The 18,520-nt window shown below is 43.5% G+C and overlaps 1 protein-coding gene across 2 annotated transcripts in view; it reads right to left on the bottom strand.

The window, feature by feature from the left end:
- Positions 1–4,456: 4,456 nt before the first annotated feature.
- C1H1orf21 (chromosome 1 C1orf21 homolog) overlaps positions 4,457–18,520 on the bottom strand; it is a 372,503-nt gene continuing 358,439 nt past the window's right edge. The window contains exon 7 of one of the 2 annotated variants that reach the window (XM_065893774.1): positions 4,457–5,268. In XM_065893774.1, the coding sequence (XP_065749846.1) occupies positions 5,230–5,268 (39 nt within the window). In that variant the 3' untranslated portion in view covers positions 4,457–5,229. The remainder of the gene's footprint in view (positions 5,269–18,520) is intronic. The other variant, XM_065893784.1, reaches the window with a different exon arrangement.

The raw sequence follows: 18,520 nt of genomic DNA, 5'->3' as shown, positions 1-18,520 counted from the left end.
AGGTTGTGCCTTTAGAAGCAAAGAGAGAAACTCTGGGGAATTCTTGGGCTCTCCTGACCTAGGAACAAATTAGTTAAATGCCTATCCAAGTCACTACCTGACTATCTAAAACATTTAAGGTCTTGAAAGAGATTCACATCTAGTTTCAATGCTTAAACTAGCCTGGAAAATACAGAGGCCCCAGGCCAAAGATCAAAAAGAGATGTCAAACCCTAGCTCACAAGAAAGGATTTCAAGTTAATGGTCCAGGCATTGTCTTTCCTCCACCTTTGGAGATCAGATTCTCCTAAACTTCTCCGGAGGTTAAGGCTTTTCACCTTAAAAAGATGCATCCTGAGATGAAACAAGCCTTGGGACCCAGGAAAGAAATCAGAGTACTCAAAAGCCTGTTCTGGTCACATCTGATACCTAACTGCAGATACCAGCCTCCTTTTCCACATGCGGAAAGGATTCCAAGGAAAGAGATATGCGCCTAAAATCCCAAAGCCGTTCTCTTCTGGGCACTAACACCCTGCTAGCCTCTCCTGGTTTGTGTGTAGCTTATCAGATATAGGAAGGCCAAGTAAAACACTCCCCATGAGCCAACCAAGCTGGTGGAGAACCAAGGAGAGATTCTGGAAAAGGGAGATGCCCCCAAAGGGTTGTTTTCACAGTGTCGCGTTGCAAAGGGCATAGTAATAATAAAAAAAATTAGGAAAACACTTGAATGACATCTTTCCTTCTTTCAACATGGCCATTTATGTTGAATATATGAATTCTACACTTAAGATACACCACTTAGAACACGGGGGTAATAAATTCACTTCCCAGGATTATTGTGACAAGACAATTATAAAAATGCCTAGCACAGTATCTGACACAGAGTGAGTTTAAAAAATAAATGTTAGTTCCTTTTCCTCTTTCCCCAAGATTAGATTAGATCCCAGATAAGGTACAAGAGTCTTCTGAAAAGCATGGCATAGCTAGTGAGCGAGTCCTAAGGTCTGTCACAAAAGTAAATCTGTTTACCCACAATCCTCATTTTCTTCCACAGCTTTCGACCCTCTTCCAGAGACATACAAAAAGGTGACTGAAGTCAAGGGCATTTCTTTCCCCCTTGGAAAAACATGTCCATTCATTGGTAAAAGGCAATTCATAGACCTTATCCATGAAATTCCAAAGGTCTACGGCAGGGACATATTTGCAGGGTGGAAGCCAATTGCCTCACCCGGCTTTATACAAGCGCCGGGAGTGGAGGTGGGGAGGTCCAGTAATCCACCCATGACATTGAGAAGCCATGTTCCTGCTTCAAGCCACCCTTTCATTATGCCCTTAAATATATAGTCCCTGTCCCCAACCAGGCCTTATTCTTCTACTAGGGTTTTAAGAAAAACTTAGCAAAAAGTTTAATTTCTGAGACGTACAAAGAATTAAAGCTCTGAGCATGTCTTCCGGGGGGAAAAGCATGCAGGGCAGATTTTATGTAAAATTATAGAGTGCAATCTGATACCTTTTTTTTTATGAGGGAGTTGGGAGGAGGAAGGAGAGAGCCTTAGATACCAATTGTTTTGCCTTTCATAAAAAATATATCAGAGTCCCGGAGTCCAAGATTCAGAGTCAGTATTTTCCTAGATTAAGAATTTGATAATTTTTCTTCCTATGATACTGACAAGACCAGTAGACATGGAAACGCTCTTTTAAATTCTTGCCCAGTGTCTAAGCAGGACTTATAATCAATATGCCAACGGGCCTCATAGGCTGCTGAGGTAAACTGCATAAGAGGTATAATCTCTGTTCTTAGCAGGCTTATGGGAGAGTGTGGCCCTAAGAGAAAATAAGTCTCAACGAGACTGTAAGGGAGACAAAGTTATAACTCAAACTGGGACCGAAAGGGGGGCGCCATCATCCCTGGACCTGCTCCCGGGGGCTGTCAGCTTGCAGCTATGGCTGCTTCTGACCCTGGGTGAGCCCCTGACACGGAGGTGCAGGAGGCTGGCACCAGCACGGAGGACTAAGGAGCCGAGGCTCCTCAATCAGGGCATCAAAGCTCTGTCTCAGACCCTGGGCACTGCAGACGGGGAGAGACCTGTCTTCCAGCAGGCTGGTGGGTGGCCGCTGCTATGTCTGAGGGCCGACCTAGTTTTCTGTCTCCAGACTTTGTACCTTCTTTGTCCTAAATAGACCGTAACACCACCCTACGCTCCAGCCTGGGGCTAGGAGGCACCATGAGGTAAAAGCCTCTTTCAGGGTTCTCTGCCAGTAACAAACACGCATTCAATTATGACAGCAGTACTCCATGATCCTGAATCTCTGCCAACCAAAAGAAAGCTACGCACATACTGCTGAACTTTTACAATTCTACAACTCAGAGCCCATAAGGCATGTGTAATCTAGCTGTAAATCATGCCTACAGTCCGCCCCACCCACTGGCCACTAAAGCAGCTGGATTTTGAATCGCACCGGGCACACAGCCATCGCCCTTCTCTGTCCTAAATGCCTCTCGGTCCATTTCTCATTCTTTTTCTATACCTCCATCCGCCAGCCCATTTCCCTCCCTCCTTCCTTCATCTCCCTGAGTCCTCAGAGATGACAGCCAGCAGAAGCACCAGCTTCTGGAATATTCTTTCACTGCGTCTAAGACAATGGGCTTAATGTTCAGAAACACAGGGGGAAAAAAAAGGCAAATGTTTGTGCATGAGACCTTTTCAGAAGGCATAAAAAAATAAAGTACAAACACAGATCCCTTGACAATTTTATGACTAAAACCAACAAATGGAAAACAGACAGTTTTGAGCGTTGCTAACATAGTCAAGTATTTCACGCCAACTGGCTCCGTCACCCCATTTCTCAGATCTGTTTCTAGATGTACCGAATGTGTCTGCAGATGACATCACTTTTGCCCATCAAAGAGGTACCCCGTGTTAAACCCGGGAGACAGAACTCCAGGTGAAAAGCCACTGGCTCACGGGCACAACACTTCAGGTTTCACGAAACCCTCAAAAATCAGATTCCCCAGAGACACGTGGTTCTGTGTACGCGTGTATCATGTCAAAATGTTAAACGTGACCGTAAGAAAAATGATGTGAGCCTGTATCATCTCCACGTGGAAGGTGGTGATTTTCTGGGAAGACACTGTCTGAGACACCAAATAGAGGAGCGAAATGGAAGACATTTAGTGTTTGCTTCATTCTTGCCGGATAAGAACAAGGAATCTCGGGAAAAGGTCACCCTCGGAACAGTGAACAAGTCACTGGCGCACAAGTTTAAGGTGGGGCTTAGCAGTTCATTTACAGTTGGGGAAAACTATTTTAGTCACTTGGCCAAAAACCATAGAAAGGGAGGGGACATAAAACCCTAGGCGACTCGAACTCTCCCTGCGTTTTTCCTGCTCGAAGCTGGATTAAAAAGCCTGAAATTTTGGCTGCGTCTCTATTTATGTAACAACCACAGCTGCTCCCCCAAATAGCTGCTGCTGCTGGCTGAAAGAAGGAAGGGCTTTTGTTGCTAACGTTTGAGTCCATTTTCTCTAGTGCCTGACTGAGTTTCCTTCCCCTCACTTTTGGTGTGTGCCGGGTCTAAAAGGAGATAAGGAATCTCCCCCTGAACACGTTAGTGGTGCCACCAGCTCTGTGGATGGATTTTCAGGTCAAGGCTCATCTTCACAGCAAGAACACACTAAGCTTCTTATTCTATTCTGTGGCAGGTGATCTCTCAACTACCCAGAGCGTATTAACTACCCACCTTCGGAGGGTGGCAGTGTGGCTGATGCTGAGGCCTTTTGCGTTCACAACCCTGCAAATAGAGAAACACACAGTGCTTTTGCTGTGTTTCTTTTTGTGGGCCAAACCCACACCTGGACTGCTGGCGTGGCACTGAATAGGGTGCCCTCCCCTGAAAGTAACATAGAGAACCCTCGTCAAAGCTATCGAACGTGTTAAAAATATACAAAAGTTATTTTCTCCTTTTGATTGCTATTTACTTGTGACAACATTTGTTAAAAATATTATTTCTGTCTTTGAGAAGAGACCATTCTCTTCATAGAATATGGAAAAATAAACTCTACCAAACCCACAGTTCATGTTCCCCACTACTGCCCGGGGCTTTGGCTTTCGCATCTCCGAATATCATCACCAGTGTCCATGTACTATGTTTTCTAGTCGGCAAACGCTTTTCACCACACCATCCAGTGCTGCAAGTAAGAGAAAGGAAGTGGCAAGGCCCACGTGCCATCTTGAAGGGAAGTAGGGTGGTTTATTTGCTAACAGGATGAAAGCTAACAGGGTGGTTTCAGGCCCTCCTAAAAAGCCGTGGGACGTTCCCTCACCTCCTCTGACCACTGTCAGCACTGCGAATGCTTGGTGGGTTATAAATGGGATGGTAGGGAGCCACTGAGGAGTCATTGCTAAGGAGGGCTCGTCTTCCGCACCCAGGATCATCATAAAACACTGAGCTGGATGAATGGGAGAAGACAAGGAAACATAAAAACAGTAAAATGTTTATTTTCTTAGAAAAAAAAGTAGGCAAGAGGGATTCAAAATGATTGTGATCACACTTCCGTCTGCATCGGAGCAAAACTGACGCTGCAAGGTTGATCTTTGATTAAGAGACCCAGGAAATGAAGCCACCTGCCGTTTGCTCCTATGTCACCTCCAGGAGTCATGTCACAACACGCTTTTAATCGACAACAGCGTCTCTACTTCCTCTTCACAGAGAAACAAGGCTTTTGCCATAGCAACCGTCCCCTCTCCAAAGCGCGACACTGCCAGTGAGAAGCAAGGCTTTGGACTGCTCAGGGGAAGGCAGGGAAGGAGGAGAGAGGGAAGGAGGCGCTTGTCTTAGAAGCGGAACCGGTCTAGGACAGAAGTTGGATATCTGAGTTCACCACTACCTTATCTTATAGAAAATAGGTTGGAGAGCATCTGTAAAACCAACAGTATCTTTAAGGTGAAATTGCAGAATTTTGCTGCAGACCTGGACACTGAGAGAAGTGAAAAGTTGCAACAAGTTTTAACTAGCAGCAACAAAGAAAGTTCGATAACAGTTTTTTTTTTGTTTTGTTTTTAGCAATATTCCTTTGCAAGTTCATTAATCATTAAGAAACATTGTAATTTAATGGGGCATACGATATGGAACGATCTTCTTTTGCTATAGTGCTGTTCGCTGAAGAGAACCGACCTTTGCAAAGATTTCAACGTGGGGTGTAACCTATTTACACAGTAGTAGCTCCCAGTTTGAGTGGTAGAATTGGTGCTATGTGATATCTTCTTCTTCCGAACAGTAATCTCGACCCTTGAGAGGAAAAGAAAAGAATAAGATGTGACTGAGAATCCAAAGCAAGGCTTGAGATAGTTACTTGCAATCGGTTGTCTCTCAGTATATGTCTCCCTGCAACGGGAGCCAGGCTCCGTCATTGACTACTGAGCACCAGGTAGGTTAAGTCATAAATACGTGTTGGCTGATTTATAAACTGTATATACCTCATAGCATGGAAGTTTTACCAAGCCCCCAATAAGCCCTTATTGTGTATTGGTAAGAACTTATACTAGGCACAGGAAAGACTCAGCCTTTCACCAAGTCATTACCAAATGGATTATCCATTCTGGAGACCAATTTGTCATGAACAGGAGAAATCAAAATGAACAGTGAACGGAGTCCCTTTCTGCTCGGGCTGTTCACACTCCACAGCTATATCTCCAAGCCCAGAACTTATTACACTTTTACAGAGGAGGATGGCATAATCTAGGGATGTCTTAGTTTTAATCCACCCTAATGTGTTGGTGGTTTTTTTTTTTTTTTTTGGCCACACTGTGTGGCATGGGGGATCTTAGTTCTCCGACCAGGGATCAAACCCATGCCCCCTGCAGTGGAAGTGCAGAGTCTTAACCACTGGACCACCAGGGAAGTCCCTTAATCCATTCTAAGTTAAAACAGGGATTAAAAAACAAAGATTCACTGAATATGTATAACATATCTAGGACTATGTTTGGTATGTGTGGGATGCACAAGGAAGGCAAAAATGCTTTTAATGCATCCATCCCCTAACAAAACAGGTTACTTGAGGGCTTAAGAACTATATCCAGCCGTTACTTTTGAACATATTTCATCCTCTCTCCAGCCACACAGGTTATATACTCTACGAAGGCACAGTTAGGCCTGGGATTTAAGCTCCATGTCTGACATCACCGGGCTGTCTTGGTCAAAGCACATGGCTCCTTGGTCTGTAGTCTCTCACAGAGAGCACGGAAACAAGTCCCTGTCCTGCCTGTGTCACAGATAAAGGCTTTGTGTAAGGTCATGTATTCATACTATTTCTCTCCTTTGACCACTTTCTTTTTTTTTTTAAGAAAAAACAAAAAGAAGAGGAATGTATTGGAAAGTTATAAAGGTATCCCAAAGAAGTGAAGGTTCAGTAACCAAGGTTGGAAAGGACAGATGTGGGAACAACATGGACCTTACCTCCTGAGAGTGGCTATTAATGTGCTCTAGTTCCAGTGACTTCCAGTCTCTGTGTCTGTTTGTTGTTTCAAATTTCCTGGAGTGACAATCATGCTGGCTCAACTGGACTGAGCCCTGTACCCCTGGATCACACAAGTGTGAACAGGTAGCATCCCACGATGCTCAAGTTTGCCGGATACTCTCTCCGTGTTGGGTGCTGTACTTGGCACTTTCCAAGTACTGCTGATTCTGCCACCACAGCCCTATGTCTTAGGTACTGTTGTGTCTCCCGTTCCTCAGATGAGAAAAACAAAGCCCAGAGAGGCCCAGAAGTTTTCCGAAGTCATAAAGCTTTTACCCGACATCCAATCTTTGGCATGCCGTGCACATATCTTTAACTTTCTGACTAGACAGCATAGGTGGTAGTTGGAGCTGGTCTCTGCAAACATCCCATGTTAATACCTTAGGGTTTTGCATGAGTGATCAAAGTCCACGTCTTCTTTCCAACAGAAGTCAGAGCCATGTCCTGACTGTCTAAAGCGCTTGGCATCTAAGCCTCCCCACGACCTAGACAAGGGCGGGAGAAACATGTGGAGAGTAGGCTTGACCATGGCTATGGGCAGGAGCAAAAACAGCTAGCTCAGCAGCAGTGGAAGGGGAGGGGGCTGACTTCTTTCTTTCTTCTTTTTTTCTCGTGATTTTTTTTTTTTTTTTTTTTTGCGGTACGTGGACCTCTCACTGTTGTGGCCTCTCCCGCCGCAGAGCACAGGCTCCGGACGCGCAGGCTCAGCGGCCATGGCTCACAGGCCCAGCCGCTCCACGGCATGTGGGATCTTCCTGGACCGGGGCACGAACCCGTGTCCCCTGCATCGGCAGGCGGACTCTCAACCACTGCGCCACCAGGGAAGCCCCGACTTCTTTCTTTTTAAATACACACTACCTGTTTCAATTCTGGGGGGAAAGTTCCTTTAAAAATAAAATTTTCTTTATAACTGGGACTTGTTACTAAAAGTATCTAAAACATAAAGAAAATAATAATTTCGCATACAGCTATTTCTCAAATGTATGACAGGTTTCTTTGTCACAGTTATCTGTATATTGGAAGTAGCTCACATTCTCCTAATATTTCAGCATCATTCTAATGCATGACGGTACCACCTGGCTGGGCAGTCATCCTGGCTCTGTGACTCACTAGCTCTGGGATTTTGATCAAGTTACCTCTCTGTGTCTCACTTTCCCCATCTGTAAAACGAAGATAACAACAGTACCAACTTCACGTGGTTGCTGAAGGTTAAGTGAGTCAATAGTAGTAAAGTGATTCAATCGGGCCCGGCACATAATTTTATACCTGTATGTGTGTACACACGTGTACACGTGTGTCTGACAATAAAAAAGTGCTGCCACACCAAGAAGTCTTCGGGGCCTGCAAAAGCACGAGGGTGGCCCATTCCCGTGCTAACCGGCCCCAGACTGCGTGTTCTCTTTCAATGATTCACCAATTAGCAGATTTTGGTTTCTTCTGCTATCACCTTGCCAACTCTCACCCCTGCTCCTTGCAGAGTTTTTGAGCCTGGTGTCATCTCCAGGCTTGTTTTACTTGCTGCGAAGAAAAGTCTCCTGGGCAGGGAAGCTGGGTGAGCAATCTTCCTGACAAGAGAAGTGTGTCCCCAATGACACCTCCCTGGTGACAGTGTCCAAGCAGATGCCGGCTGTTGCCTTGGCCCAGACCGCCCAGGAGACACTCCTTGAGCCGCATGATGGAGAGCTAGAAAGGAGACCCTCGTGGACCCTGACCATTGGGACTTTATTCTCCATTGTGGGCAACAGGACACATCCAAACCCATCAGAAATATATCAGATGATGCTCTCCACGTATCCTCAACTCATGGGGCTCAGACAGTAGACCTGCGAGTGGCCTCTGAGCGTCTGGCTGGAGGGGAAAGGTGGGCTCATGGAGTTTACGTTAGGAAAGGAGAGGACTTCTCCAGTGTATATGTGGACACACACACTGTTGTGAGACACTGGGCAAATCTTCGGGCTTTGGTTTCCTGGGGATTATCATGGTCTCTGTTTCATAGGGTTGTGATCAGGATTACATGGGAAAAACACCGTTTCTAGCAGGTGGTCAATAAATATTAGCTGCTGCTATTATTACTACTACTGCTATTAAACCCCCTGTTTGTCCAGGCCCTGGCAGGAGAATAGGGACCGCCTTCCTTACGGCGGTTGGGTGGGTGAGAACTGTCGTTCTCTGCCAGGTGTACTCTGGCAGGTGTCAGGGAGCCCTTCCTTCCACCTCAGCCTTGCATCCCAGACGGGCCAGAACCCCATGTGCTCAAATAAAGCTTCTATGGCAGACACCTCAATCCCTTCCCTTCTTAAGAAGCCTCAATCAAAGCAAAGGCCTAGGTGGCCAATGTTGGGGTTCAGAGGGCATCTTATCCACAAGGAAGAACTTGGATGCAGTGACAGACAGACAGACACACACATGAACTGGTGCACTCACTGATACAGCGGTGTCTCCAACTCTGTAAATGAGTTATAGGGTTAAACAGACCCTCCAAGTTTACTGTTACCATAAGGAAGTGCCCTCTTTTGAGGGGTAGGGAAAACAGGGTTATTATGGGATTATATGAAAACATATGTGTGAAACTTTTGAAAACTGTAAAGCACTATAGAATTTAAAGAATCTATCATTCAATAAAAAAAAAAGAAAGTGCCCTCTTTTGAGGGACAAATCTGTTGTAAACCCCCTGCGTCAACCCAAACTGCAACTTTCATTTCTCAAGCATTTGCTCCTCTGAAATTATTATCATTACTATGAGAAGGAGAAGGAAAATTGCATCAGCTGCTTTGCAGACACTATTTCATTGGTTACTCACACCAACCCTGCAAAATAGGTAGGAGTCCTGAGTCCTGTTACTTGTGGGCAAACCTCAGAGAAGCCCAGAACACAGGGCTAATCCTTGCCTCTTTTGTTATGACTGTAGTGAGTTGATAACTGAATTCAAATCAGTTTTATTTTTGTTATTATCCCCTGTCAGCAGCTCTGAGAAGCAATTATTTTACGAACAGAAAACTTGGAAATCAAAAACAAGGAGAGTAAGAGCTCCCATACGGCCAGTGTCATTTTAAGGGGAACCCAAGAAAACGTACCGAAGCAGCCCCATCTCAGCGTCACAAGGGCCCCACCTGCACACAGGCTCTACTGGGCCAGATAGGGAGATTGTTTCTATAATATGACTTCACGTCTCATTGAAATTTTTAAAGAACGATGCTAAAAAGAGAACCTTAAAACCTGCAGCTGTCAGACGGCAGGAAGTGGGAGTGAGCTGGGTTTGGGAGCTACACAGCAATTCTCTTAGCCCAAAGCATGCCCTTTCCCCTTGAAGGGACTACAAAATGGAAGTCTTTGTAAAGACACTGTGTGCAGCCAGCATTAGGGACTGTTAGACACAATTCCACCCTTGTGCAAAGGACACACTGAAAGCTACAGACAGCCAGGTCCCCACGAGACCCCACATGTGGGAAGAACGGAAACGCACGAGGATGCTGACAAGGAAGGGTCGTATGAAGAACCACAGAGGCGTTTTGGTGTAGACTCAAAAAATCTCAAGGAGCTTTTTGCCTACCAGTTTCCCTGACCACAGCCCTACTCTGTAGAGTTTCCATGCCCTCTTCAACTGTCTGCATTATTTTCTTGGAAACTGGAAGTTTATATCAACTCATACATTTCTGAGGTTCTAGGGTGAGGGTTTTTTTGTTTGTTGAAATGTCTAGGCTTAGAATTAGCAATATTAAGGTGCGGCAAAGGAAAGGACATTGTCCTAATTCTGCTAGTTTAAAGAGGAACAGACCAAAGAGTGACTTCAAATAAAGGAATTATTCCTCCAAAGTGCCTACAATACTTCTTCTCCTCAAGTTTACGCAGGCAGATAGTCTAGGGCTGGCTGTCCAGTTTCAGGGGTGAGTTTATCACAGGAGTCTCTAGTACTTCTCTGTAGATGTGTGTGCATTTGGCCTAATACATACACCTCAAGCATGTAATAGTCAGCTGTGAACTGAGTATTTCCCCAATGGAGCAGACTAGAACAAGATGAAAGTTCCAGAGAGGAAGCAGTGAGCTCCAGTTTCCCCATCTGTAAAATGGGGACAGTAAGACCTAACTTGCAGTGCTGTTGGGAGACTTAGGAGTAATACACATAGGTGTTTGGTAAAGCTTGGCACATGGTACTTAATAAATTATAGCTCTTATGATGATATTGAAAAATGAGGTCAACAGATCCAACTGTTAATTAACTATGTGAGAAATTGGGCCACCGCTGGATTACTCATTTACATCCAGGCCCTCAAACAAGCTGGCACCTCAGGGCCTGGATGCCTGTCCTTCCTGCAACTTCCTGGCTGGCTCCTCCTGCCCGCAGCCCTCATCCCATCCATCACTTCACATTTTCCAGACCTCTGCTCAAATGTCACCTCACTGTCTTCCCTGAGCTCCTTATATACAATAGCACTTCTTACTCTGTTTCATTTTTATTTATATTACTTATCATTACCTGACATCATTAACGTATTGCTTTATTCCTTTATTGGCTGTCTTCCCCCTTGAAGAGATGCATCCAGTGGGCTGAAAGTGTTTTCTGCACTGCTGCATCCCTAGGACTTAGACTAGTGCTGGCGACATATTAGATGATCAATAAATATTTGCTGAATAAACGGAAGGAGGAACAGTATCTAGAGAGTTCTGAGATTTTGGAGTTGGAAGGGGACCCAGAGGTCTTCCTCCCCTACCTTGCATCTAATGTAGAACAGACCTCCACTGACAATATTATAGGCAGGGAGCCTTCTCTTTACGACTGGAACATGTCAGATACTTTTCCAGCTACTCATGAAATTGTTCACAGCTGAGCCCAAACCCTGCCTCTCTGTAACTCCCACAGAATGGCACGGTCAGGGCCTTTGCAACCAGAGGCTAGGTCTTCCCAGACTGATAGCATCCTTCGGTCCATTACCTGTGAATAACGAGGTTTCCACCTAGGTCTTACTCCCTTGCATGTGTGTCACTTTTCTCATGTTCTTTTTAAAGTGAAGCCGTCAAAAACATCACCAGTACAGAATAAGATATCCTGGTAATATGGTCTAAGATATGTAAGAATTAAGCATTTGACAAAGAAGGTCACCAGAAATGACAGATTCCAAGAGAAATGATGTGCTAAATCTTAATAATAATACAAAACAGAACATAAAACTGAGCTTCTGTCAAAGCTCTGGAGAAGGAAATAACTCTTAGCCTCAAAGGCATAAAAAAGATCACGTAGAAAATAAAAAGATGAACATATTTCATCATGTAAAAATGAAACTTTGCATACCAAAAGAAAAAGAATAAAACAAAATAAAAAGGCAAACCTCAATGGGAAAAATACCTGCAGCATACAATGTGTAAGTGACAGGTTACATGAGAAGCTCATATCAATAAAAAAAGTTAATGTAAGAGGATTTCAACAAGAGGGAAGGGCACAGAGTGGAAATTCATTTAGAACAAATAAAGTCAGCAAACACACAAACAGAAAAATGGTCTGCTTCAGTAATAAAAAAATCCAAATGAAGACAATTAGATATTATTTAAAAATAGCGATACCCAATTCTTGGGAGTGTACAATGAAATGCAGCTCTCATACACTACTGGCAGCCTTGTAAAGTGGTATGGCTGCTTTGGAAAGTAATTTGGTAATATGTATTATGAGTCATAAGAATGTTCATACCCTTATTATAGCAATCATAGACATCAATATTAATGATAAACTCCCAAATACATGTTTTTAAAAATATATGCATTTATTCCCTGGGGCTGGAGATGGGAGAGGGGATTGGCTGTATGCTGGCAGGAGGGATCTTACTGATGTGATGAAAATGTTCTAAAACTGGAATGTGGTGATGGTCATGCAGTTTGGTAAGTTTACTAAAAATCATTGAATTGTACGTATAAAATAAGTAAATTTTATGGCATGTAAACTATATCTTTATAAAATTCTTAGAAGTGTACAAATATTTTCATTGCAGCATTTTTATTAGGCATGGAAAAAAACCATCTAATATCCCAAAGAAAAAATGGTTAAAACATATAAAAGACGAACAAAACAACAGGATCCGTCATATACTGTGTCCGAAACTGGCAGATCCTTCTTGTACATCCTGCATTTCCACATATATTGCTTTCTTCTCTCATACTCCCTCCTCCCCAGACTTCTCTTAGCGGCTACTTAGTCTTACGATCTTGTTCAACATCATAATTTCAAGTGAAAGCTCTACGGAGAATTGGTCTCTTCCCCTCTCAGTCATCCTTCCGTCCCACCACGTATTAAAAGTAATTTTAGCCAAAATGTTTGCTTCCGTTACTACAGGGGGCAGAACAGAACATGTCTCTTATTCCCCTTTGTCTTTTTTTTTTGCTGATAAAGCAAAAGACTTTATTGGGAAGGGGCACCCGGGTGGAGAGGAGCAGGGTAAGGGAACCCATGAGAACTGCTCTCTCCTCTTTGTCTTTTTGACACTCAATGGAATCCTTGTGTGGCCCACAGAAGTGTGCTTTTAATAAGGCTTATTTCTGCCTGGAAGTGTACACTGTTATACTCATCATACAGCAGGCTAACTGACAAATGAAGACTTCCCCCTCCTCTCCTGAGCCTCTCTGGATGACTGGGAAGCTCCATAGGTTTCTGACCTGTGCATTATTTGAATTCTCCTACCACCTGTCTGCTTCCTTTACATGATTCATCTTCCTCCTCTCTCTTCCTAACTGTGGGCTTAGTGAGTCTGTTTCTTGATTTAGTCAAGCCTCCTTGGTAGCCTTCTACCCTGCACTGTGGGGCAGTCTGGCTTTCTGGGCACCAAAGAACATCTTGATCAATGAAACACAATTATCCCAACAGTATTTGGTACAGACACTTAATGGGCCGCCTTGCTTCTCTGCCCACCTAACATCTTTTTCGCCAAAACTTTTCCTCCATGTATCACCATCCAGCGGCAACCTCGGATCTAAGTGTCTATGGGAGCCTGAACATTTAAACTCTGTCGAACCAGGAATACAGGGGCACGAGAGCTGCATTCCACAGCTTGAGCATCTGTGAACCACCAGCCAGAATCCAGAACAAAGATGATGAAGAAGAGGCGGGAAGAGGGTGGAAAAGTGAAATGAAGGACACCCCCCAGGGGCTGCTGTTTAATCCTCCTTCTGTAGGGCTGTGGACCAGGAGTCAGGCGCCCTCCACTGCTTCCTCGGGGCTGCAAGTGTCAGAGCCTCTTCAGTCAGGGAGTGTTTCAGCAGCATTTTCGTTACAGCACAACAACAATTTATAACAAGTTTTGAGGCAATGCCGAAGAAAAGCAAAAATAATTAGCGGTGCTGTTCAAGTCTCCTCCCCTGGCTTGTTTCATTAGAAAAATCAATCAAGGCATTAGTGGCCAAGCCTGTTTCTAATGAGCTTTATTCTAATTAGACCTGTGCATTATCATTTCAGTTGGAAAAAGGAATCGTTCGTAATGACCAGTAGGGGTATGACAGCCTCTGACTGTTCTGTTGACCATGTAGAGGAATGATCACCACGATAACAACCACAGTGACAAGAGCCCTAGTATACCGGCCTTTTCATTTCCAAGAGAGAATGTACTGACTAAACAGCTTTAAAACTCCCATGAAGTGTTTATTACACCCAAATCCTCATTCTACTGATTCTGTCCTTCTAAAAAGGATATTTTAGAAGCTTCAAGGGACCTATTTCTCAAGGTCCTGCTTTGCCTGACGTTGGCACTCAGATGACTTCGATGATGCTCCTTTCCCCACGAGGAGGCGAGCAGGAGTGAGGACAGGGAAAAGCAGGGATGGGACTTCCTTGGCGGTCCAGTGGTTAAGACCCTGTGCTTCCAATGTAGAGGGCACAGGTTCGATCCCTGGTCGGGGAACTAAGATCTCACAAGCCACCGCATGGCAAGGCCAAAAAAAGAAAAGAAAAGAAAAAAAACAGCAGGGATACAGAATGCAGGATGCCCATGTCGCTGGGCCATACTGATCTGATGTCCTAGAGCAGGGTTGGCGACTTTCTCCGTGAAGGACCAAAGAGTAAATAATTTAGGCTTTGCATTCTAAAGGGTCTCTGTTGCAACTCAGCTCTAGCTATAAGCATGAAGGCAGCCACAGAGAAAAGTAAAAGAACGAGTATGGCTGTGTTCCAACAAAACTTTATTTGTGGACCCTTAAGTTGGAATTTCACATGATTTTTCACATGTCAGAAAATATTATTCGGCCTTTTGTTTCCCCCAACCATTTAAACACATAAAAACTATTCTTGTCTGGCAGGCTAGATTTGGCCCATGGGCTGTATTCTGTCCACTTTTGTCACAGAAAATACAATTACCATCTGTAGGTTCAGAGGCTAACTCTGTCACGGGTTCGGGCCCTCTTCCTAAGAGCTCACACAGCAGAGATAAATTCCACCTTGAGAGACATTTCTCTCAAGATGGGGCCAGGGTTCTTCTCCAAAAGGTTGTTTTATAAAATTGTTCTTATAAACCAAAAAACCATCGATCAAAATCAAAATTAAATTAAAAAATTTTCTTACAACCCCGTCTTGCTAATAAATTAGAAAGTTTTCAAGTTTCATTTAAATCTCTGTCCGTATGTATGTCATTTTTATATAGTTTCAATCCTATGATAGACAACAAATGTTTAAATTTTATTTATTTTACTTGATATTATCTTATAAAACATTTCCCTGTTATACCTGATTCCTTATAATGATAAAGAGATACACCATAAAATTTTGCGTAATTCTTTGCAGAAGATTTCCAGGTCATTTGATGGACTTAATTCAAAGAGATGTCTTAAATTAGTCTATTCTCAGGTATAAGAGTTAAGATTTAAATACCATCCCTAAGCCAGGAGAACCCACTTGGTGGATTGGAGCCTCATGGGTCTCCCCTAGGATTCACTTCCTCTAGGACATGAAGCTTCATGGGTCTCCTCTAAGACTCACTTACTTCAGGACAATGGCTTTAGCAGGCCTGGGATTTCAATCTATATGCCTCTTGACAAAGATGTGCCTTCCAGACAAACTCTTTAGAGCTCTTTGTTCTGAACTAATTGCTTATACCCTAGAATTTATTTTGAACATGGCTGGAGGTTTGGGGAGACTAAGAACACACCTCCTTTCCTTATAGTTTTTAACTGAGAACAGTCAGATGAGAATCAGCGTTCTTGCTGGATTAGAGAACCCAGCAGGCTCTCCTTATCCCCTCTCCTCCCACCCCCCTAAGGCCTTATGGATGGTGACTGACTCACCCAGTCACAGGTGGAGAGAGTAGAGAATGCTGGGTTTGCCCGTCTTAATGCTCCATGGGCTAGCCTACCAGACAGGGGAGAATGTTCCCTCTTGACTACACAGAGGAGCAACACTGTTTGCTGGACCACAGCGCTCACCTTCCCTTTCCTTCTTCTTTGCTTTCAGAATAGGAAGCACATGTATTTGGCCGGGGAGAGGACTGCAGCTACTGACGGGATGTCCCTGCCCGCAGAAGGCACAGAAGAGTGAACTAGCTAGATATGAGGGAGAAAAGGCCCAGAGAGCAGTGAGGAGTGGGTGTCCTGGGCCCATGGTTGGGGAGAACATGTCCGTTTGGCTTCCTTCCTCTTCCAGGACATGGCTAAGGTGGGCAAGCTGCACCCTAAAAAGAGGAAGAAAAGCAGGGTCCGTGGGATTTCATGATGGATCCTGAGGTTTCTATTGGCCTGATGAATCTTATACATTTTCCTGGGAATTAACACTTTGGGAGGATAACAACTGGGGGAGGCCCAGAGGACATAAGAGAAGCTGGGCAAACAGAACTAACTGAATTTGTGGGGACTGTTTAGGCTAATAAGTTATGAAGCTCTGATTAAATTAAGGCTTGTCACACATTTGATCAACTGGCCAATAAGAACAGCAATGAATAGAGGTCAACTCCATCTGCGGCCATGACTATCAGAGCCCTTGGAAATGGGAGCGGTTTCAAATGAAATTAAAACAGGAGCACTGGGCTTCCTTGGTAGTGCAGTGGTTAAGAATCTGCCTGCCAATGCAGGGGACACAGGTTCGAGCCCTGGTCCAGGAAGATCCCACATGCTGCGGATCAACTAAGCCCAGGTGCCACAACTACTGAGCCTGCGCTCTAGAGCCCATGAGCCACAACTACGGAAGCCTGTGTGCCACAACTACTGAAGCCTGCGCACCTAGAGCCTGTGCTTCACAACAAGAGAAGCCACCGCAATGAGAAGCCCATGCACCGCAAGGAAGAGTAGCCCCTGCTCGCCGCAACTAGAGAAAGCCAGCAACAAAGACCCAATGCAGCCATCAATCAATCAATCAATCAATCAAAACAACAACAACAAAAACCCAGAAGAACTTCAGGTGACTTAGAGCATGCCTTGGTGCCCGTGTATTAGTTCCTCCTGAAGGTTTTCTTCCACCAAACTGTACATATGTGGATGCAGTGGAAGGTGTGAGCAACGCCAGTGACCACTGTGTAATCTGCTTGTTTTCCACCTGACATTTCGTCATACACATATTCCTCTTTTCATAGACTTCTCTGAACTTTGAGAAATTTAAAAGATACAGAAAAGTATAATGAATGTAACAAGCACAGCATTTCAATCACAGGCATAAGAACTAGTAATATTTTATAACATTGCTTCTAGCTGCCACTCTCTCCCTGAAGAAATGAAACTACCATCCCAGTCCCATTCCCCTTCCCCCATCCCCAGGTACAACAATGATCATGGGTTTGGTATGATCATTTTGATACTTTAATAATTGTATCATATTCATAATATACCAAATAAACTATACATCTTATATATGAATGTTTACGTATAAAACAGATATAAATACATGCCATTCATAAATATATCATATAAAAACGTACTACAGTAATGTGTGCACGCACACGTGTATGTATAACTGGTGTTTAATAAATATTTGTTGAATGTCCATCTAAAAACAGTGTATGGTTTTTTTAATTTGTATGGTGTCATACAATTTTTTATCATTCTGCTTATTCCTCTATTCATTTAATAATATGATTTGAGATCTATAATTGTGGATAGATATATATATATATATGCGTCTGGGTCATTTCTTTTAACTGCTGCATGATATTGTACTGTGGGACTATAAAGGATTTTATTTATTCACTCCTCTAGTGCTAGGCACTTAAACTGCTTCCAGGTTTAAAACATTTTTTTTGCTACTGAGCATAGTATGTATGCTTCAGTGAACTTTATTGCATACATGTAAGAGAATTTCAAGGATATAGACTCATAACTTTAATTGATGGTTTTTATTGGTTAGCATTAATAGTAGTACTTCCTTATATATGCTGGCTACAGATCCTTTTCATGTTTTAAGTATTGCAAATATATTCCAAACTTAGTTTACTAGAAGCTCTGCATTTGGGAATTATGAGACTTATTAATAAGATAGATACTGACCCATGATACTCACCTGACTCTCTGTGTCTATTTTAAATTTGTTAACAACCCACAAGGGAGGCAGAATATGATTAAACATCTCCAAACCTCCAACAACCAATTTCGAGAATATGAGTTTAAAGTATTTGGTACTCCTCTTTTGACTCTATTTAGAAAAATGGGATTAAAATGAGGGCAATCTAGAAGTGTCTGCCCCAAGAATGCTTTCTCTAGGAATTCTCCACAGAATTTCAAAGAGAGGAAAAAGTATCCCACAAATAACAAGATATATCAGAATAAACATTTCAAGAAATGTACAAAACATATGTTTTATAATTCCTTCCCAATTGATATAAAGGGGCATGCCTCATTCTTTGCTACAGAGGGTTCTGTTTAGTGGGAGTTTGGAAAGTTGCCGGTAAATCAGATAAGATACTCTCTGAAGTTCCTCCCAACTGAAACTTTATGCTGCTAGATTAGAAGCTCCCTTAAAGGCAAGGACCCAATTTCCTAATTCCTCACGGTGCAGCTCCATGGCCCTGGCTCATCTCTGCGTCCAGAGAACACATTCCAGATAAGCTTGTTAAATGAATCAAAGAAGTTAGTCTT

The sequence above is a fragment of the Phocoena phocoena genome, chromosome 1 (genome assembly GCF_963924675.1).
Source record: "Phocoena phocoena chromosome 1, mPhoPho1.1, whole genome shotgun sequence".
NCBI lineage: Eukaryota > Metazoa > Chordata > Mammalia > Artiodactyla > Phocoenidae > Phocoena > Phocoena phocoena.
Note: the sequence above shows the minus strand (reverse complement) of the source record. Positions and strands in the feature narration are given on the sequence as shown.